This window comes from Heliconius melpomene, chromosome 10 (genome assembly GCF_056956725.1).
Source record: "Heliconius melpomene rosina isolate 202511_hmr_F chromosome 10, ASM5695672v1, whole genome shotgun sequence".
In the NCBI taxonomy this organism is placed as follows: Eukaryota; Metazoa; Arthropoda; class Insecta; order Lepidoptera; family Nymphalidae; genus Heliconius; species Heliconius melpomene.
In genome coordinates, this window is record NC_140398.1 from 14,945,556 (window position 1) to 14,969,117 (window position 23,562).

The window sequence follows — 23,562 nt, forward strand, 5'->3', positions numbered from 1 at the left end:
TTTTTTTCCATAGACTAGGAAGAGGGAATTAAAAAAATAGTTTCGATATTTTATAAGTTTAATAAAAATTTAATATTACAGTATAAACATTAAGGTCGTAAATGGCAGTGATGTTACATTACTTATAAAATAGATCAGTATTCACAATCCCATTCCAAAGTCCCCTCCGGGGCGCGGCGGCAGGAGGGAAGGGGGACTACCGCGTGATAACGTATAATAAACTTAGATACAGAACAAGCAACAACAATGATGCCACCTTGCCTATAATTTAACAAAAAAACACGAACAGAGGTCCTTTTACTTTTTTTTGTCACATAAATAATATTTACTTTTTATTTACAGCCATAATATTTTATTATTATAATATATTTAAATATTTTTAATAAAATTTGCAACTGCAATTTTTCATAATGTTGAACTAGTTCTTTATTTTTACCGACGTTATATTTCCAAAATATCATTGCTTACTTTCAAAGTGAACCATATCCGGCAACAAAATCACTAAGGTGGCAACACTGAGTAACGAAAGCTCCTCCCCCGACCGCCTCTACCGCCCTCTGCCGACCTCTGCCAACATTGTCTAATTACTCCGAGCCAAACATAATTACATCTAATTTTGTCATACAACGAAACGATTTCATATTAAACATTCATTTGAATAAATAAACTCGACAGTCGGTCCCTTCGACAGACTAAAATGCAATTAACTAGTGCGAATAATATATTCGTCCGCTTCCAGACGGCGCCTGCGCGGTACGCTCTTTGGGACATAGCAGCACTGTCTCCGGACCCTCCTAAAACGCAGAGCCTCACTCCGTGCCTCTCACTTACGAACTACTATTCGCTACGACGATTATACTAGGAAATCAAAACTAAATCAGTGTCATAAAATAAATAAATATAAGTCTATACAAAAATAATACATTTACCGGTGAAACCTCGCTCGAGTCGGCGTCGCCCTACACTACGCTCGGCTAGCGGCGACCCGCAGTCGTCCAAAATTGACATCGCTTTTAACATTATCTCTCACAATTACAAAAGTGATCGAGGAGTTTGTAAATTGTAAATGTATCGATTTACAAAATTAGCTTCTTCACGAAAATATTCGTCTCGTCCTACGTCTTTATACTCACGAGCCGTGTATTAAAAATAGACAGCAATTTTTCTAGTGATCACTTACTATACTTTTTTACAGTTGGTCAAAAACGACAACCACAATCACTCGTGTGTCACAAATATACAGAAATCTAGCTTGCGACTAACTCGATAGCGAGACGGGCGCGGCATTCGTCGCCCGGACGCCTATCGATAAATAAAATAAGCATTAGAGTAGACAGAGTGGCTGCCCCCATCAGTCGGGGCCGGCGGGCGCGGGTGTGGGAGGCGCGGGCGGCGCGGCGGGCGCTGGCCGGTGCAGCGTAAAGGCGTCGTACACCTGGCACAGCTCGTCCATGTGGTGCTCCTCCAGGCACAGGAAGCCCTGCAGCGCGGGCGAGGCGCGGCGTGCGCATGCCAGGCAGTGCACCACGTGGCGGCGCTCGTGCTCGCGCACTAGCAGCGCGTGCCACACCTCGCGCTCGCAGTTGCCGCAGTAGTGAGAGGCCTCGCCGCGCGCACGTCCGTGAAAGCGCACAGGCACGGCGCGCGCGCGCACGGCCTGCAGCGTGCCGGCGGCGGCGCGCAGTGTCTGCAGCAGGCAGGCGCGCATAGCGCGGTGCAAACGCGGGTCCGACACGCGGATGTTGCGCGCCAGGTTCCACGTTAGGTGCACCATGGGCACGATCGACTTGAAGTTTTGCACCTTGTTCCACTCGTAGCGCTCCAGCGCCAGCGAGTACTGGCGCGCCGTGAGCGGGCCTACGTTCCACGCGATGTTGTTGCACCAGCCCGTGGCCTGCACCCAGTGCACGCAGCCCGCGTTGACCCACACCAGATCTCCGGGGCGCTGCGTGAAGCGGTACACGGGCACGCCATGCGCGCGTAGCTCGTCAGGGTCGGGCCACCACGATCCGTGTAGGTAGGACAGGCCGTGGCGGTCGCACAGCTCGCGCACGCCGCCCCAGTACGCGTCGGGCACTCCGAACCACTCGCAGTCGCCGGGCCCGATGTTGATGTTGATAGAGCAGAAGTTGTTGTTCTCCTGGTGGCCGGGCGTGCGGCTGCCGGGCACCTTCATGTACAGCTGTACGGTGTTCATGCCGAGGATGACGTGGCCCACGTGCGACAGCATGTTGGCGGCGGAGGCCACGCGCGCGAACGCAGGCAGCTTCTGCAGCTCGGTGAGCTGAGGGCGCCACTTGCGCTCGTCGGAAAGGTCCACGTTGGTACCGAAGCGCAGCATGCGAGCGGCGCGGCGCCGCTTGGCGGGCCCGGAGCCCGACTCGCGGCCGTCCGAGTCGGACAGCGCACCGGCGCCGGCAGCGGGCGCGCCAGGGGCGCCGGGCGCCGCACGCTCCTCGCGCAGCGACTCCTGGAAGGAGCCGGCCTGGTACTGCGCGTACTTGCGAACGGTTGTGTGGGACCGGTGCGAGGCGCAGGCCCACACGCGGCGGCGCCCGCTGGCGTCCCAGTTCTCGTCGGCGGACTGCATGAGCTGCGTGCGCACCTCCACGGCGTGGTCTGGCCAGGCCTCCACCAGCGTCTTGGTGGAGAAGAGGCCGAGGTCCAGCTTGAGCGCGGCGGTGAGGCCGCGCACGACGGCGATGGGGTGCTTGAGGCAGAAGTCCTGCAGCTGCGGGCTGAAGGCGTCGCGCTTGGACTCAACGTACACGAACGGCGCGGGCGGCGCCAGTTGCTCGGCGGAGAGGCGCGGGGGTGGCACACCGGGCGGCTCGGGCGGCCCGCTGCCGTCACCCAGCACCGACCACGACGACGGCGGACCCGCGTTCTCTCTGGACACAATATAATACACGAGTTAGATAATGAAACAAAATAAAAGCACTAGTTTGACGACAATACGACACTAAAGAAAAAGACTCACTTGCATGCGTCGAGTATCTGCTTGGAGGTGAGCGCAATGTGAAAGGAGACGGGCTTGAGAGGGTCGGTCTTAAGCGGTTCGAGCTTCACGACGGGCTGGCGGCCGCCGAGCACCACCTCGTTGCTGCTGCCATTATTTGGACTTTCTGCTGAACGAAATTCGGTCATGTCACTATAGTTTTTAATTAAGTATAATCTTATGATGTCCCGAATTAATCTTAAATGTGAAATTATATATTATAATAAATGTTTATTTCTCTAAATTACGAGCTTCAATTTAAATTTTCACATAATATATGCATTTTAACTTTAACATTTTACACATTGTCAAAATACATTGAAAGATGATTTTTAAAATAGAACTGTCATTGTTTTAAAAAGATGCTACATCGGTTCAACAAAATAAAAACATGAAATTATATGGTAAGAGAGCCGAAACGGAGATTTGGCGTGTTATTTGACCGCGTCAGAAAAACATATGGGGAAAAATCTTGTAGTAATTGTTGTTTAGCCCTACCATAGATGTACCTTTCATATAAGGACGTGCGTAGAGAGCAGCCCGTCAGATAACTAAAAAAAATCTATTTCTAAAAATTTGTACATGCTCTTGTTCGCTAAAATGGTAAACATAAATAGATAACGTAAGCTGTTATTCGTTTTTGAACATAATCTTCACAATCCAATAGGTCCCCATGACGCTTTAGTAGCTGCAAATTTAGCATCGCCTTCTGTCTTACTATGTACTAAAAGCTCCCAAAAGATTAAAAAGGTGTTAAAGTTTGACTCCCATATTTGTTTTCACGTGAAAATACCTCAACACGTCCTCAATTTTATTTTTATATTTTTAGATATTATGTTCGTAAATTTAAGATTGCCTTTCTAAGAAAAAAAAATAGTATTATAAATACACTAAAAAAATAGACGACTCGACTCGTAATCTACGTAATAAAACGTAAAAATGAAACAAAAAAATACTCAAACACGGAACAAGTTCCGAGTGCCAACTGAAATGAATATGAGAAAAACTCATTCATACTCGAGAAGAAATTAGAACTATTGTCTAAAGAAACCCGTTTATATATGAAGATCATTTCTATGTAAGCAGAATATTCAATATAGACGACCCGCTAGCTGCTTCGCCCGTTTGAGGGACACCTATCCGTTACGATTTTATTAAGCATTGATGATGATTATGTATATAAAATATCATTATTATATCATTAAGGCCAGTCGTAACGCAGGGGCAACCCTGGTTCCAACCCTGCGGTGCGCGGAATACGGCGTGAAGCAGATTGAATTTTAATTTATAAAATATTATTAACAATAAGTACTAAATAAAAGTGTCATATTTTTCGGATTTGATAAGTATTTGGAGATCACGTAAGTGGTGTTACGTTCCAGTTGGAACTTAGCCTTAATGACTATATAATTACATAGATATATTAGATTCCGTAACACAACAGTGCTTAACTCGGGAATCACGTCAAAAAAAATTTCATCAAATAAGTTTGTGCTGTCTCCTTTTACAATACTGTATTTCCAGGTGTTGTTTAAAAAAATACGTATTATTTACGTATACGTCCTATAAAACGTTTCATATCGTAGAAGAATAATCTATGAACAAAAACTCCATTGATCAATGGACACTTTGTTTCTAGTTACAATTTACAACACCGTATATCATATCGGTTGCCGTTTCGCTTATTACAAAATACAAATGAAAATTTTTAAATTTTTGAAATCAATATTAAAATTGCTTTTTATGCGAAATAAGCTATTGTCAGAATGCTTATAAACTAAGCTATATCAGGCTATTTTAGATTTGTTTTTATATAGAATTTATTTATGAATGGCTTCTATTTGCTCACCATGTTTGAATTGGGATACTTAATTATCTTTTTATTTATAAATATTCAATAGTAGTCAACGATATTATTATAAATAAAAGTATTATTAATGCTTGTTTTTATAGAAACAAAGTTTTTCTTTCATGTTTTAAACACAATGTTACTAATAACAAAAGAACAAAGTAAATAATTTAAAATTATAATTTTTCTATGTTGATTAATATAAACATAAACTTGTGATGCTTTCTTGAGATATAAATGTGACACAAAAAAACACTATGTACTTCTCGTGTTTCTGGCATTACTCAGAAACCACCGAAACAATTAAGTCAAAATCTAATTTACTAGAGTCTAGGTTTTAAATTAAAAAAAAAACAGGTTCAGGCAAATCCAAATTGCGTTATTTGTTAAAATTATAAAAATTACAATTAAAGCAATTACACAAAATGTCCAAACTAGTAAAACCGAGTGATTACAACTTGTTTGGGCGTCGAACAGGAAGGACATCCTGTCATGTGTTCATTTACTTAGAAATTACATTAACAGTCCATTCGGAGAACTCATTTTCACCGTATGAATTCAAAACATTTATGCTACCTTTATAATACTTTCACCTGACATAAAACTATGTATAAATAAGATACTATTATACGTGAAATATGCAATAAAAAACGGGAGCATAGACCAATCGATACAAAATCACATGGAAAGATTATGAAAACTTGCATAATTATTTTGTTAACACACAGCAGGGTAGACACTATGTTGAAAGGCGGAACTCAACGCCGCGCTTTGCCTAGTGTCGAACCAGAGCGAAGAAAATGGAAATATTAAATATTTCATTTTCTCGTATGAGAATCGAACCCATAACCTGTCGCGTTTACACCCACACTTTGTGGCCCTGCGCCGTGACTGGCCTTGATATTCACAAAGTACAAATATACTTTTCCACTCAATCTGTAGTTTCCGTTAAGCAATTTCCTTACTAGTATGCTTAAAAAGACTAGTAATAAGGAAATTGCTTTACTAGTGTGATTTAGAATAATATAGTTGTAAAACCCAGGGTATTGGGTATTTCTAAAATTATCATAAGTTTGTCTGTGGGGATAAGCAGCAATGGACTTACCAATATTATGGTTTACACTTTTTATACCAGGATTTGTGTATGTGTAATCGATAATTACTGAAATATGATCAATAGGTGGCTATAAATAATGAAGGTATACAATACTTCGCAACATTTCGCTCTTGTATGATCTATGTTTCTTGAAGTCAGATAGATCACTATTTTCTTATTGTTAGCTATACATACAACTTTTATGCCATATGACATTTTTATATTTTGAAAGACTTAGTTAAATACAATACTATATTTTTATCGTGCATAATTAATAAATTTAAACTTACTTGTAGACTTTAACGTAACCAAATTACATATATGTATGAATTAAATTAATTTTACAGTTATATATGTACAATTTGGTAGAGTACTTATACATTATATTATTTCTCTAAAAAAATAACGAAACTAATACTCACTAATAACTGGCTCTTTCTTTATATCCGGCTGTGAGTCTGAGAACTTCTTTAACAAATCTTCTGCGAGCGACTCGGCACTGTCGCCACTGGATTCACTTTTCGCCACCTAACGTAAAAAAATATAATTAATATATAGCAATAACAAAATAACATTTAAACTTAAAATATATTGGGAAAATAGCCTAAAACCTGCCGCCTTATTTAAATATAGGAGTAATACAAACCGTACGCGCTCTCGCCGCTTGAGAGAGCCGGTACTGAGAGAGCAACTGCTGCATCTGCGCCTGCAACAAACCCAATTTGTGTGAATAAAACAAACTAAACTAGTTCAACGCTTTTTTAAATACTTACATTGAATTCATAGAAAAAATATGGATAAAACTTTTTTATTACAACATTAATGCAGTCTTGCCGCAATCACGACAGTTGTGAGTTTGATTCCCACTCAGGGAAAAGGATTATTGTATTTTGTTCTAGTCAAAAGACAAAGCGTGGTATTGTTCTCTATTTCTTAATACGCAATGTGAAAAAGAACAACAATACTAAATTTAAGGGCTCGTTATACATATACATAGCATATATACTTGTTGTTGAGGGGAGAGATTATGCGAGTTCCTCTGCAAATACTGTAGTGTTTGTAGCTGGTGACTGGTCAAGGGTACAGGCTCATCACGCTTGGGGGCCGCTGTACCTCCAGTACCCGTTGTACTCCCAGTGCCCGTTGTACCCCCACTAGGTGTACTCGCTGAACCTGTTGTGGCCCCGGGAGCTCCGGGATAAGGTGGAGGAGCGGCTTTAGGCGCTCGAGACGACATCTCAGCTGAAATGGGCAGGTTCCACGCCTCCTCGATAGATGGCAGTGGCCTTCGTCTGGAAATAATAAAAATTTTTGGAAACCGAGTTTTTTTATTTAAATTCATTTAAGTAATTTTAAGTTTATTCAAGTTAAATAATGTTTAGTTAATTATGATAAAAGTTTATTAAGTCAATTAAAATTCAACTTTTTTTAAAAAAGGAATAAACTGCATAATATTATAATTATTTTATATTGTCTTCTTACTTCTAATGAAATATATTGTACCAAACTATAAAATTAATTTTATAAATGCGTCCGTTATCGAACATACGTATTTACATCCCGAGTCGCAGCTAGGAATTAAATGACAAAATAATCTGAGTTTATTATATTTTATAAGAACTTACTCATCATACATTTGCATGGAAATGAAGTAATTAAAAGAAACCGCTACGATAATGTAGTACTCTTCGAGAGCTACGCTCGAGAAACAAACCAGTTTTTGAAACAAGTCACAGATAAGCGTCAAATAATTAAAGAATTTAATAATTACTTTATAGATTAGTACTGAAACGTTTCCTGCTCAAAGACAATCTTAGGTAAATATGAATAAAATTGAATATTGAACGCGTCTCAAACAAAGGCATAAAACTGAACTGTATAAAAAATGCTCATATATTCTAATTAAATATTTATTCATAAAGTATTTTAATGTTAAAACTGTCTTTGTTTGTTATTGTAACAGGTTAATGAAGGCACCTGACTTCTCAGGTCATAATAAAAGGTTGCTTGACACTGCTTGATAAAATTATTTTTTATGATTCATTAAGGTGTTATTTATAGCGTGTTATTTTACATATCGTATGAAATATTTTTTGTTCCAGAATATGATTGCTATAAACAAGGACATATGTCTTACGTAGGTTATTACACTCATTATTTTGAGAAAAATATAGACATATTTAAAGTTTAAATTTATAAATAAATTCTCGGAATAATTATTAATTAAAATATTATAATTAAATGACAAGTTTGATACAAAAAGAAACAAAGTGGTACCTATGGTACTAATTGCATTTTATAGTCCAGTTAATTCTAAAATAGTGACATACACAATATTAATTTATTAATATAATATTAATAAATTAATTAATTTGTTTTCAGTCGCCATCTTAGCTCAGCTAAACATGAATAGTGTGTGTGGTGGTGATGGGTCACTCACTTGCCGGTGACGGAGGGCATGGGCGCGTGCGCGAGGTGCGCGCGCAGGAAGGCGAGGCGCTGTCCGGCGAGGCAGGCGCGCGCGCCTCCGTTGTTGTAGCAGGCGAAGGCGTCGCGCGCCATGGCGCAGCTCTCGTACAGGCTGCCCAGGTTGGTCCACGCCGCCGAGTGCCCCTTGTCCAGCTGCACTGCGCAAATATACGCCTGCAGAGCGTCCATCGGCTGGTTCTGCTGCTGGTACAGCACGCTGTCGCACGACAAACATACCACGTTACTGACTTGTGAGGGCCACACGCCATAATCAGGGGAATTCATTGTTTACATTTCTTAGTTCTAGGTAACGAGAACAAAGGCAGTGGCGTTTATTACTTCAAAACGCACAATTTCAAATATCGGGTAGAGCGTGGGGAAAGAAGTTTCTTCACATTTCCCGGCTACAGGTATACGAAATACAACGTAAAACTTAAATAATACTACGAAATACGATCAAAATTTTCATTATGACTTGAAATAGTTATGTTAATAGTGATTTAAATTTTACATAAATTCGTGGATGACTCGAATGTATATTTACCCAATAGAACACCATGTGTCAGCATTGCCTTCAGATTTCTCCACAGAATTTCTATAGGCAATAAACGCGTCGTGAACTTTGCCCTGAGCTGCGAAACATCTTCCTAGGAGATAAAGTCCCGCGCCCGATTCCGGTTCAGCAACAACAGCTCGCTGGAGGCACCAGATAGCGGCTCTGGCGCGAGCTGCCGGCTCGCCGAGGGACGCACACCGATGGTACAACCAACCTACGGTTCATGTTTTATCTTAATAATATTTGTTAAAATTTATCTCAATCATATTAATCAAATAGAGCCTTTTTCCATACTTTAAACGTTTTATATTAATATACTGGTCTAGCCTTACACAGTAACTGTTTAGAGGAACAATAAAAATCAATTAAGGAACAAATTAGTGATACGATAGTTTTCATACAATATTCACATTTTTAAATTAAAATGATAACTATGAATACATAATCATTTTAACTCAACATTAACGTGTAATATTTTAGATAATTGGCATACCTAATTGGCGACAGACATCCGCTTTCAGAGTGGATGATAATTGAGGCTCTTTTAGCAGCCTCTCGTACGCGTCTCTCGCAGCTTTCCGTAGTCCTCTGGCTTCGAGGAGATGTGCAGCGTGGAAGCTCAGTTCGAGACGTGTGAACGTGGCGTCCTGATGAGGAGCGAGTCGCGCCCGCCTGAAGTGTATGGCAGCGGCACCCCAATGCCGGCGGGCTTTGAACATGAGAGCCAAGCGCAGGTGCGCGTCTGCCGCACGGGAGAATCCCGGCGACACGTAGAGAGCCATCTGCAGCGCCTTCGTCGCCCTAGTGTGGAAAACCATTACCACCGAAAGTCAACATTTGATACTAATATAAACTAAAAAATGATATAAGTACTTTAGTAAATTAACTCATCTAAGCGTAATAAAATATGTACATTGATTATGCTAAGATATTTTATTAGAAAAATAAAATTTAAGTAGTCATTATAATATTCCATGAAAATATTCCTCGAAATGGCCGTAAAATAAAAAGCTAGCATTTATTTAAAATTCCGATTTCACATTGTGCGATGAGGGCATTGTCGTTTATACTTTATTTGACCGTTCGTGAAGGTCGGTAGACGCATTAGGACGCGTAAGATAAAGCAACGATCGTATAACTACTAGAGAGTACAAAGAAAGGTCGTAAACACTAACTGCGTTAAGTAAATAAAATAAACTTAAAAGAACTTTGCCAACACTAAAGCTTATTTTTTTTCCGACGGTTTACATATATATTTTTTTATTACGGTAGAACTACATTGAAATATGAACCATTTTTTTAGAGGGATTGTATTTCAAAAACATTTGGGAATTCTGTGGATTGTATTTCAACTTACAAGTAATATAAGTACCTATATAATCGATCAACCCAAGCGTAACTTAACATTTTAAGATATTGTTGATATTCGACTATAAGTTTTAAATGAAAGATATTATGGGGTGTACAGTAGGTAACGTAAGACATACGACACCGGCACCTATTCCGGAATGTGGTCCGAGTTCGTCGATACAAGTACGAATCTCGACGTCCGTAACGCCCGTAACATCCGTAACCACCGGAGCGGAACGTCACCGATGCGCCGCGGGGTCGACGACCGTCTGAGGTTCGTTCGTGCAATCGATCGGACGATGCAACGCAACGTCTAGACAGCGATCGCGGCCCAAATCGGACGCGTACAGTATAGCGCCTTTATTTAGATGACCTCCGCCGACATTTGCGGGCCGAGAGCCGAGACAAAGGAGCGGGAGACAGGTGGCACGCCACCTCGTGCTCACTTCGATGCAGAACATTAAAATTAAACGTCGATTACGCACACCGAGAGGTTGTGGCGGCCCGAAGAAAGCTTTCTCCCACTGGGTCACCCGCAGCGCTCGCGATACCTTCATCCTCCATTATACGTACGCTCGACATTCGCATTCATTATTCTTCAGTGAGCCATCATGTTTGACGACTGTCACGAGCGTTCAATATTATTGGTTCGTTCTATTATTTCGCTACATGTAGAGAATATTTAAAAAAATCCACGAATGGAATGCAACTACTATTATAAATGTTTATTGATAATAAATAAATACAACTTAATTCAAACCTAAAAAGTTATATGTAATCGAAAAATAATGGTTTAATAAAAATTGAACTTGGTCGAATAATTATTAAATATACTTCGCAGTTTCAAAATACGTACGTATAATAATAACCATAAACGTAACAAAACGATCCGAGCGAGAGGGGGGGGGGGGGGGCGCACAATTTTAATCTACCTACCTGCCCCAGCATTGTTATCAATGCAAGCAGGTAGCAACAACAACAAAATGTATTCAGAGCTTATATAATACATATAAAAAATACTGTAAACCAGCTTGTGTAAAAAACAACATTGTACCACAACAATGAATGAACATCTGGCCAACATGATGAATGAAAAAAAAACTTACAGCATCAGCTGAGTCCATTTGCTTTATCTATTTATGAAATAATAGAAAGGTGAAAATTGTATATAAAGCGTATATGCGTGAGGAATGCGACAATTTAATACCTATCAAGCAATAGATGAGGAGGTGTGGGCGAGGTGGTGCGGGGAGGGGCGAGAGGTAGGGCAACGCCATGAGGCAGTTCGGCCTGACCTAGTTTAAAGCACTCGCGGCAGCTCAAGGACGGATCGACCGCTATTTATAGAGTTCAATTGGTATTCGTCATAGTATCGCACCGCGCATTCACTTTACATAACACGAGTAACATGGCTGTCGCTAGGGTCGCCCCATGCGCTGCACGTGATCCCGCTACATGACCACTGGGCCACCGCGAACACTCGAGACTTTCCCACAGCGACGACGACGACGCGCCGCCCGTCGTACTGCGAAGGGGAAATTGTTACTTAATTGTTATAATAACCCACTTCCTCATTAACGCGGAGGCACAAGGCTAAAGTCTGACCAAGTGCAGTTATAGTCGTAGGTCAAAAATTTGCAATGCTAAATGAGCTATATGTTTGTAAACATTATTGAAAAATATATATTAATATTGTATACAAGAATACATCGGCTTACTGTCTAATGTCCGCATCCAAGTGCATCGTGATGCAATCACACGATGCACTGAACACCTACCTATAACTCACCTAGCGTACGCGTACCTACATTACATCACGGCCTTGGTGCCACGGCAACAGAATGCAGCTGCATTAACACAAAGAAACATTTACACAGCCATATGCTAATTCAGTTCTATGTTACATTACAGTTTATATTTCCTCCTCTTACTATTAAACTTTTGTAGCTTCTTAAATAATTAAAAAGTTATTTATGGAAAACTTGGATTGCTTCTTTTCTGTTACAGGTTTCATTCGATTACGTCAACGAAAAGAAATATTTTGTATAATAATTTTCTGTAATGTTATTAAATTTGGAATACGTTCAGCTAGCGCGTATTGCACATATTGATAATGAACAGTCGAGGGCTCGTTTATCGCCGCCGTCATACCAGTTGACCTACATTTGCTCATTCGATAACCACCACTAATACCCTACGCCTACTCGCTATGGTCGACTGTTGCTTCCATTTCCCTATCTCGCTGCCAGAATCGGCTAACTCTAACATAACGTTTGCTGTTGTTTATATTGGAATTATACATGTACTTCGATAACGTACGAAATGCTTGGAATATTATCTTTCCATGACCTACTTGTGATGTTTATTCTAATACATAAATAGACGAAAAGAATTTGGCTAGCTCGCTTGGATAGGTAATCTAGCTTTTTAAATAGGTATATTAGAAGCTCTAAATTTATTAGTTATTATTTCAAATAGTTAAATTCAAACACAAACAAGGAACTAAGTAATAAAATATTAGAAATAAGCCCGTTTATCCGGTTTAAAAGTCACCGAGAACTGCAGCCAAGCACGTAGAGGCCATAGTTACGGTACTTTGGACCTGTTGTAAACAGATAGCTATATAACCATAACATTACCATCTATAGAATATCTATTTCGCGCATTTCTAGAATATAAACAGTTATGGGGAAAGGAGAGGCAAGGGCTCATAGCATTTGGTTGGAAATTACTTTTAGTTGAATTAATTATACTAATATAGATTTCCCGATTGAGTTTCGCTTATCATTCCTTAACATTACGATGTGAAAATATAATTTGAAATCGATCTATCTACCTGTTTGTTTATAATGCAATTTATAGTTTTTTTTGCAATATGTGACTTATTTCTTCAATTTACCATTATATTTTTAAAGTTACACTAACTTATACTCTAAAAGTGGTAAAAACATGTTTGGATCATTTATGTCTTCTTTGAAGTTTACAAGGTACTGGAACAATTATTGTGCATTGCCGTATATAAGACGCAAAGTATAAATGAAATCGAGGTCGTGTAATAAGGAAGCAACGTGCTCATCGTTACTGCATTTTAGAATGCTACGAATGCACACTATATATTATAATTTATTGAATATTTACATGAAAAGTTAAATATTATAAAGAAATATAAATACTTTAGTAGTTACTATTTTCTACATTAAATCTGTTAGTATCGTCCATTAATGGCTCTTAGCAACAAGAATCTAATTATTAAATAAACTATACAAGTTGTCTATGACGCGAAATAAGTTGAGAATAATTTACACATATGAATTATTTTATGTAATAATTATCACATGCAGACAAAATTAGATAAAAAATATATAAATTGATAAGGCATTACGTAAACTTAGAGCTTAAGAGACTTTTTAAAGCTTTTCAACGTCCACCAGACCACGCATAGGATTATGCAAAATGAAGTTCCCCTCATGTCACAAAAAAGCTGAACAGTCTGTGCTATTATTACATTACAAACGTCGGAGTGCCCTTGAGAAGTTCCCTAACAATTCACAACATACAAGTGTCGTAACAAGTCCAATACCTATTTTTATCCAGTTGTATTAAAAGCCTGCCCCATCCCTAATATTGCAATTTAGAAGGGTTGAACCCTCTATGAGAAATTTTAAACCCATCAATGTCATAGATTTTATATCAAACAATGGCCACGGTACTAGCACATACGTGAGTATTACTGCGTTTTAAATATGCATAGTATGCATATTTTTGGGCAATACAAAGGGCCATGGGAGAGTTACCAGCGTGTACCAGTGACGCAACACTATTTCGTAAAATTTGTATACAGTGTGGAGCCCTTCCACGGCGCCGGTTTGCGGTCACCAGTCGCTTTCTAATGCCTATTGTAGATGATGGAAACTACATCAGTACGGTTCTACATCCGTGAGAAATCACTCGATGCTATATATTAAAAGAATGTGGAATTACGTAGAATCCGTTACATGCCACAACACTACTGAGTCATTAAATAATTACGCTTGCAGGAAAACGAGAATAACCTATATGACTAATAAATTAACATTCTTAGAATTATCCAAGAGATTCGGAAAAGCCAAAAGAGTTGGGAAATGCCAGAAAATGACTGCCATTGTCTTGTTTGATTTGCACGTCATATCCGATAATTCGATAAACGTGACAAAATCGAATCACTCGTGTATTTTTGCCGAATATTTGTCAAAATCTTTAGGTATAATTATACTAAAATATTAGATATACAAGTAACGTCACATAATAAAATTAGAGTTTACTAGTTTAAACATCCTTATTTATTTTAATATAATATATTTTTTATATTTTCGATATATTTTTATTATATTTAAGTTATCAATTATTGGCTAGATTATTTTTATAGAAAATTCTAACATTGTATGTCTAATTATCATCCTGCGAGCAACGAGCTCGGCCTTGTACTGTGACGTAGTGATGGTGACGCGTGTGACGTGCGGCTTTTTTCGCGGAAATTCCTGAGCGGCCATCGCTCGCCACTAGCTCGTGTTCAACTGTACGTAGGTACTACATCTGATGATATCTAGATGACTGTAAGCTATGATGTAATTACTAGGTACCTACTCCTTTATTTAAACTTACTCCTTTATTTTTTACGTAAATTTTCAAGTCATTTGGAATCTATTTTTTGAAAATATAATTTCGTGGCTTAGGGACACAAGTATGTGCGCAATTAGTTGTGGGTTCCATGGAAAAAAATAAATATTTAATATTTTCATTTCTTCGCACTGGTGTGGAGGTTCGTGGCGGCGTTGAGTTCCGCCGCTCAACACGCTATGTTTCCAGAAATCGGAAAATGGAGAACGGGGTTTCTTAACAGGTTACCCCCCTGCCTACACTAGTGTGTGCAGGATAGTGTGAAGCTGAATAAAGAAATATCGAAAACAACAACTATAGGCTTATGACACAATCTTTAAATAACAAACAAAAATATTATAAGCGCATGATAAGATGGCATTGAATTGTGAGATGGCGCTTTATAAACAAAGCTTGGCCTATCTTTCGTCAAATAAACAAGTGTTGTAGCATATAAAGCACAGATAGCACAAAAACTAGGACAGCTGCTTGACACAGTTCATGTTTTAGGTACGTAGGTGACTGCCCTACTCGTCATGTAGGCGTTTGACGCAATACGAACGAAGGGCACAAACAATCACGAAAGTATTGCCACATTATACTCATGAAATAAAATTAAGTTAATATATACCTACTCTAAGAATAATACATTTTAAATTTAAATTATAATTAGAATTGGGTGTTATATGATCCAGGAAACAAATGTTCAAATGCTTAGGGGGTCATTGACAGAGACAAGACGGTTGCATCGAGTGCAGCGGGCGAGTTCCGGTGCACTAACGCAGGTATAAATAGTGATCCGTTAGTGTCGACGACCGCGGCCGGCCATCATCGCGACACCATCCTGTTTCGTGTTTTTAAATTATGACCTATTTCTATTACAAAATATAACGATTTTAGCCCGAACGAAGGCAGCATAGTACAAAGTCACCCCCCCGCCGAGGGGTGAGTGGCACCGCGACCGGGACGCACAGCACCAAAATCGGGATAAAGGGCGAAGATGGTATGGGGTGGGAGATCGCATAGCTTACAACGCGTACTCCCTTCGCCCACAAATTCGATAGAGGCAGAGCGTTGCGCGCGCTGCCCTTTGCTGTCACTACCCTGCATGCAAACGCGAAGGGCCCGTGCGTACGTGACGCGGCGCACGCTGGGAGGGGCAGGGGGGGGAGAGTGGTGCACCTCCCCCCTGTCCCCCCGCGCTCATCTTGCTTAACTTAGATGCACTCTTTGGGTAGGGTCGAGGACCGCGCCTAATACGCACAGCGCACTGGGAACACTCGAACATAATATATACTTATTTACATAAAAGAGAACTTCACCTGACTATCTATTATCTATGCCTAAATTTTCGAAGAATCCGGTTAGACCCGCTATTTTGTTGCCATGCGCATGTCGTGGAACCGTTCCCACAACAAGCTCGCATACGTATAAGCTATCAACGTCATGTGATGTAATCTAGTATAATGTTCTCTCATAATACGCTTAACAAAACAGTATGAAAGTACAACGTTAACTTGGAAACGAAAGACATTTACACGTTTTTATCATATCAAAAATTAAAATTCCAAAGTAAATGTAATTGAAACATTATTTACCTTTTTTTCAGTAATAAGTGGATAAAATGAAACAATTTTAAAAAGGTAAATGGTGCAAGGTCAGCGCCATTGCATCTGTGAGTTAATTGCACGCCCACATAAAAAGAACACGGCACGCGTCGAGGGCGGCTTAAATAACCGGTCGTCGTAAAACAGGCAGTTCGCGAAAACAACACAAAAACATCTTTTTAGCTTTTTGACACCAGACCGACTACTCCGAGAAGTAAATAAATATATACGTAATAATGAAGATGCAACCAGACTTTTTATAATATGCGTATTGTGATTCCAGTTTGTATAACATTTGAGAGCAGTAATTATAAACCGCTCTCAAGTCTGAGATCGATCTTGAAGCGCCGTTTTCATTCATAAATTATGTATCTAATATCTATGAATGAAAGCAGCATCTCAAGATCGATCTCAGACTTGAGAGCGATTTATAAATTTGGGCCTTACTTTGCATTAGAATGATACGAAGAATTATTTAAAATATCAATATTTCTCGGTTGATACTTGTGTTGTAAGTATGAGTATCTAATCTAATAAAGCTGTTACTATGAGCGACACTTGATATCTATGAATAGATATTATACAATATTACGTAGAACTACTACGCTACTACAATAACATTGACAAGACGATAACTTCATTTAAGCCATAAATTTACAGTTCTACTTTTTTACTTTTAAATGATGATTTAATAAAATAAATGAATGTCATTTGAAGCATATAAGGAATATTATGGTGTCGTGAGCTAAGCAAGAAGTGGCATAAGTGCTAGAATCTTAGCGAGAAGCAGCTGATGTGGTGACAGGTGCTGCGGCAGCCGGCACACACCTGCCCGCCTGGCACGTGCTGACCGCAAGCTGCATATTTACTATAACATCCATTACTAACGCACAATCCACACAACGGCTTATACATCATTACGATACGACCAGCAGCTGACTTGCAAATGCCAAACCAGTTACGCAATACGTTGGGACGTCCCGTTCCTGACGCAAACGTCGTAAATAAATGACAATTACTAGAAGAAACTTGCGGACGACACACCTTGAATAGTAATATTACCCCATTATGTTTATATTTCCTCGAAATATCTACATACGTTTGTTTTCTAGTGGGACCGATTCACTGAAACACGTAAAACCTCTGTTACTATGAATTAATGAATGTTAACATCGTTGAATAATAAATAAAACCCAATTATTCCATTCCTATTTATCGCGTTTATGGTGAATGTTGAATAAAAAATTAGAAATTTACATGTTGACCTGAAGTTTTTTCAAACTATTGACGCGTTTAAGTTGTAAGTCAAACTTGGAAAATATTTTTTACCGTTGTTGAACAAGTATAGAAAATGTATGTAGAAATACAAGCGGTTTTAGCCATTTGGTCAGCATAGTTCACGATTACAATAAGTTGATCCGCAGATAGAATGTGCGATATGAAAGATACGCATATTATGTAATGTATATCAATTATACTTGTAACGCAATCCCGAGGTCAACTTTGTCATACATGGAGTTACAATATTTATAAACAATTTAGAAATTATAATTTAAATTTCATAAGAAATATTCTAGTCAACATAATAAAACAATCTCAAATTTTGAACATACAATGTTTCACGGAAATAGATAATAATTTCTAAAGATATTTACATTATAATCAATTAATTTGAACTAAAATAACTATTATAACAAATTTAAACAATAATAGGTTTTTCCAGAGATTCAAATATAGTAACTATAAATAAAATATATTATATTCGAGTATCTCATTAAATTTCAGAGCATACCATCGCACTAGCTAGCACTACCGGTCCAGTGTCCAATGACGTGCTGACAAAAGTGCGCGAAACTACTTACTGTCTATAATACATGAGTCACTTTCCTGAACATGTAGTACGTAACAATTATGACACCATTCATTGCTCTACTCGATTAAGTAGTACTAGTAAAGTCTACAAATATGTACTGTACTATTATTATCAAATTTTTATTTTATTTTTTTTACATGACATATTAGATCTTTTATTGTGTGTGAGATATTAATATATATATATTTTGTAATGAATATATATTTCGTATATTTAAATATAGTAATTTAAGTACAGTTAAACAAATAAATGTGAATATGCATAGCAACATAATACCTACCCATCGACGTGTGTTGGTTTAACAATGAAGCACGAAGCGGATGCAATAACATTGCAGCGAGTGACTAGAATAGGGAGAGCTGAGGTTCGGCGTCGCGTGCGGCGGTGCTGCGACTTGCAACTAACGGCCACACTTCACCGACCTACATTTTATGCGAAGCGGGCTAGTTGTTATTTACTAGATGCGACTGCTCAGCCACACACGCACAGCTCGCCCTCGCAAATTGCCCACCCCCCTTGCGCTCTTGCCCCTATCGTTTTCGCAACTGGATCTAAAATTAGGGAATCTCTCGACTACCTGCGAAAATACTGCAAAAAAATACACGAACCATGCACACAAACAAAAACATGACCTCACGTCGGGACCAGCTCCGGAGCCTCGACGTAGGTGTCTACATTTCGGTAACAAAACAAAATAGAATAAATCGCGTGCGAACGCGACGTGGGGATACGGGCGGCAGGTAGAGAGAAAGAGAGAAGCGGCACGAGGGCCGACGTAAACAAACGCGCTCGGGAGCTACGACCGTACTTACCATTTCGGGGATCCTCGGATCCAGGGCGGTCGAATCGTTACGGCCGCAGCGGCCCACGTAGTGAAGAGCGGGGAGGTCGTCGGATGATCAGCACAAGCACTATCACTAAGGGTGGTAAGAAGGCACGCACTCGGTAAATAAAAACACGACTACGACACGTCCCGTCCTACACTACGTTAGCGGCCCGCGCCAGTGCAGTTTACGTCACCGCATCCCGCTCCCGACTGGCTGACTGGCTGTCCGCGGCGCGAGCGAGCGACGACCTCGCGCTGCAGCGTGCACCGCCCCCCGCGCGCCCGACCCGCGGGCGCCCTACCGCCCCGCGCCGCCCGCCGCCCGCGCGGGCCCTACCACCCCGCGCGAGTCCTACACGTCCGGTGAATCACGAATTCACAAAGTACCAAGTACGAGCATTATCGCGTCCGCGTAGTCGCGCTCGCGGAGACCCGACATCTACACGACATCCTTTTTTTTTGGTCCCCGAAATAATATGTTTGACGTACCAACCCATCCGGTCCATTAAATAGAAGAAATCTACTTTATTTACTTTAGAACTAAGTTTACTGAGATAAGTCCAAGTTAGTTTGCATTGCAAATAATATTTTTAGTATTGTAATATAACATAAATTTGTTTTTTTATAATAATAGTTTCAATTAATTTAATCATCTGCTAGGTATTTAATGCCAAATCATTCTTGTTACAATTTGTATCATGATTAAAATTTATAATGATATATAAAAAATAATACACATTATAATATTATCATTTAGGAAAACTCTGCATCAAAATGTACGAGAACACAGCAAATTTGACAAATATTTTAATTTACAATTAGTTTTAATAGTAATATGAAAGTTTCGTTGGAAATAAATTAATAATAAATTAATGAGAAAGTTTATTTTTTATTATAAAAGCAAGTAAAAGACTAAAAAAGTATATTACTTGATAATTTCATTGTGTATTATGTATCCCTAAAAAACAACTTCAAAATTCAATTTGATATATTTCAAACAGTTTATTCAAAAAAATACTAGTTTAAAGTAATACATATTTGTCCTTATTTAATTATTATAATGAAGAAGACTGGTTTAGGAGGTAATTTCAAACTATTTTTATCTCATACATTTGCAATTTTAGCTTTTTCTATCATCAACATCAATCACGCGAGCAATAAAATGCTTGAAAAATGAGTATTTAGCGTGTTTATCGACCGAATATTGGTAGTTTTGTGTTTTTCTGGTGTATGACCCGTTTACTCATGTATCATAGAGATGCCTAAATATTGTAGTGTTTTGTTCATTGGATGACAAAGAAGGCAAATACGGTAAATTTATTTTATTTTTTGATCTAATGTTTCTCAAAATTTTATACCAAATAACAATGATCAAGCATTTTACAAACATCCTCTAACCTTTCCAAAACAGGAGAGTTGGCAGAGGTAGAGTTAAAGTTCTCTTATAAAATTGTTTATAAATAAATAGCGACAGAAAAATAAACTTTATTTTTTGTTAAATTTGAACGGCGCCGCTTTGTTGAGGCCGCCGTGGCGCAGCGGCACAAGTGTGTGACTGTAATGCGACGATTGGGTTCGATCCCTACTCCAGGAAGTGAAGATAAAGTTTATATTTCCATTTCTTCACTCTAGTGTCGAGGCAAAACACGGCGTTGAGTTCTGCCATGAATACTACTTGTAGTGGGGCCATTCTCCACTTTTTGTAGCTACTGTGTGTTCCACTTACTACTAGCTTCCCTCTGCCTACCCTACTGTGTCCAGGATGCAGCGTAAAGCTGATTTAAAAATGATATGAAATGTACTAACCAGTCAAACGCATTGTAGTGATAATAGCAGAGGCCCAGCCCATAAAGGAAAAGAGGATCTTTCCAATTATCTTGTTCTAAGGCATAGAATTTCTGATAAGCTGACATTGCTGAAACAAAACTTTTTATATTACAATTCTTTAAGAATACTCTAAAATACTGGAAAAGAATTGGAAATAAAGTAGTATTCAAGATTTCCTATGAAAATAGAACATAATTATCACTTTAAGTCAAAAATCCCTTGTAAATCTTGTTGTAACACTCAAGTGTGTAGTAGAAATTATAATAAACATTTTTTTTGTCAGTACTGTGCATGTAGCAGGAGAAGCATCAACATAGTCAATTATCCACATTCAGAACTTATTGCACCTTTTTGACTTACACAAGAGGAAAAATTATATTAATAATTTCTCCAGAAAAGGAAACAAACAAACAATCATTTGTTTACACTCTACAGTCTGCCTATACTGTCCCACTGCACAATTTTGACCTCATTAACACATGATCTGATGAAAAATCCAACATTTATGGGTTGGTTGGTTGGAATTTCTTGTTCGAGTAAAAAGAGAAGGGGCAAGGAGAGGGTTAATATTTGTCACTTGTCACTGTCACTTTGTCACAACATGAATGCCTCAAAAATTTGAAAAAATGAATACTGAATTATCTTAACACTAGATGCCATGCTATGGCAGGCAGAGGGAACATTTCAAGATATAGTTTGAATATTTCAAAAAAACTTAATAAATTACCTTTTGCATAATCTTCAAGGAGTAAATGAAAATGTCCTAATTTACAGTAAGTTTTAGGATCAATACAAATGTCTCTTCTAGCTCCAGGAGAACAAGCTCTTTCTTCTTCCTAAAACATATATATTCTATTAATATAAGTAATTAATTCAAATTGGAATTTTAAGATTATCACACTGACATCACTGAGAATACCTAAATATAACTTTAAATTAAAATTCAGTAAATAATAATATTATAAACACAATGCCTCCAAATAGGTAAAGATAAAATGACATACTATTAGTTTCTTACTTAGTATAATGTAGAGTAATTATGAAGAAAAAGAAAAAGAAAGAAAGAAGAAAAAAACTTCTTTAACTTTAACCTGTATTGTAACAGGTTATAAAACCTAATATTAAGTCACTATATTTTACCCTATCCACCTGAATTTGAAACACCATGTGTTGGGATCAAACCCATAACCATCATAGTTACAGTCAAACACAACATTAGGCCACTATGGGTTACAATAATAATAAAATAATATTTAAATTATATTCTATTTTCTTTATCTATATTCTATACATTTTTTGCACATAAAGCAGAGTGTAACTACTATTAGAACATTAACTTTTCACCTATTTTAGAGATATTGATTTGTCTTTGGAAGAACCCAAATCAAAAATTTAACTTACCAAATCAGTAAAATGAAAAATACAGTCGAATTGATAACCTCCTTTACTTACAGAAGTCGGTTAGAAAATGTTCCAATATTTTTTTCATTTCAAATCATTTGAACCACTGTATGTACAGTCAGACACTATGTCACTCATTGTACTAATGTCAACTAATAATATATGAATTAAATTATTACTAAAACTTTAAACTAACCTTAACTTGTACCAGCATGCCTTCCAAATATTTAACTGCTTTAAGGACCAAGGCACGAGTTCTTCCATGTTCAGTACCCCGAAGCTTTAGAAAGCCAAACTGGCGACTGAAATTTACAAACATAGATTTACACTTTATAAATATTTTTTTATCTGAATAAAATATTTAAATGTGAAATGGAAATATTAATAATTATGCTAAAGCCGTTCAAGTTAAGTAAATGTAAATAATAAAGGCGGTAATAGGGAATGTCAATTATAATTTTAACAAGTGAAAAGAAATGTGTTTTAAACTGCTTGGGATTAATATGTTTATGTGTTCGTTTAATTTTTATATGAGAAAAATAACACAATAATAAATTGTTTGTTACACTCACCTGTCAAGTTCCGATAAAACTTGCAACTCTTGTGAGGTTAGATGCAACTCCTCCTTCTCATCCATCTTCGTAATAAAATTTTATTTACATACAGAACACCTCAAACTACATAAATTATTATTTATTTAAACTTATTACTATTCACTTAGATAATAAAACAACAGTTTCACAAGTATTTTATTCATATTAAATTGTCAACTAAACAATCAGTCAGAACTTTATTCTTTCATCTCTGTGTCGACCACAGATAAAACTGTACTTAAAGTTTTGTAGTATTTACCGTACCGTAGCTGTACCGTAATTTTATTAATTGTTTAGAATACACTACATTCTAAACAATTAGATTTATTTTCCTAATGAATTTATTGAATATTTCAATAAATCTTTATAAGTTGTAGTAATGTGATAATTGTAATTAAGTGGGGTCAATAGAACCATTCTTAAAATGGACCGGCAATCTGTCAAGAGATGAAAGTTTAGAGACAAAATTTTAAATCAAAACG

General features: G+C 38.2%; 1 protein-coding gene across 4 annotated transcripts; it reads right to left on the bottom strand.

The window, feature by feature from the left end:
- Nucleotides 1-40: 40 nt before the first annotated feature.
- On the bottom strand, nt 41-23,314 carry Utx (Utx histone demethylase). 4 transcript variants are annotated; one of them, XM_085190605.1, is made up of 12 exons: nt 23,060-23,314; nt 22,684-22,789; nt 21,814-21,922; nt 21,066-21,174; nt 9,462-9,769; nt 8,957-9,182; nt 8,384-8,629; nt 6,950-7,235; nt 6,590-6,649; nt 6,366-6,471; nt 2,981-3,128; nt 41-2,891 (listed from the first exon to the last, which is right to left on the bottom strand). In XM_085190605.1, exons 1-12 carry the CDS (start codon nt 23,122-23,124, stop codon nt 1,352-1,354), a joined length of 3,309 nt encoding a protein of 1,102 aa, XP_085046731.1. In that variant the 5' UTR covers nt 23,125-23,314; the 3' UTR covers nt 41-1,351. The 4 variants fall into 4 exon arrangements, with proteins under 4 accessions (XP_085046731.1, XP_085046732.1, XP_085046733.1 ...); XM_085190606.1 differs by having other exon boundaries at nt 2,981-3,125; nt 23,060-23,313; XM_085190607.1 differs by lacking the exons at nt 21,066-21,174; nt 21,814-21,922; nt 22,684-22,789; nt 23,060-23,314 and adding an exon at nt 19,246-19,511.
- Nucleotides 23,315-23,562: the final 248 nt, after the last annotated feature.

Coding starts and splice junctions, on each gene's coding strand:
- Utx (XM_085190605.1), bottom strand. CDS start 23,124: ATGGATGAGAAGGAGGAGTTGCATCTAACCTCACAAGAGTTGCAAGTT. Junction 21,923..22,683: donor GCATGCTGGTACAAGTTAAG/GTTAGTTTAAAG, acceptor TATATGTTTTAG/GAAGAAGAAAGAGCTTGTTC. Junction 8,630..8,956: donor GACACATGGTGTTCTATTGG/GTAAATATACAT, acceptor GTCGTGCGACAG/CGTGCTGTACCAGCAGCAGA.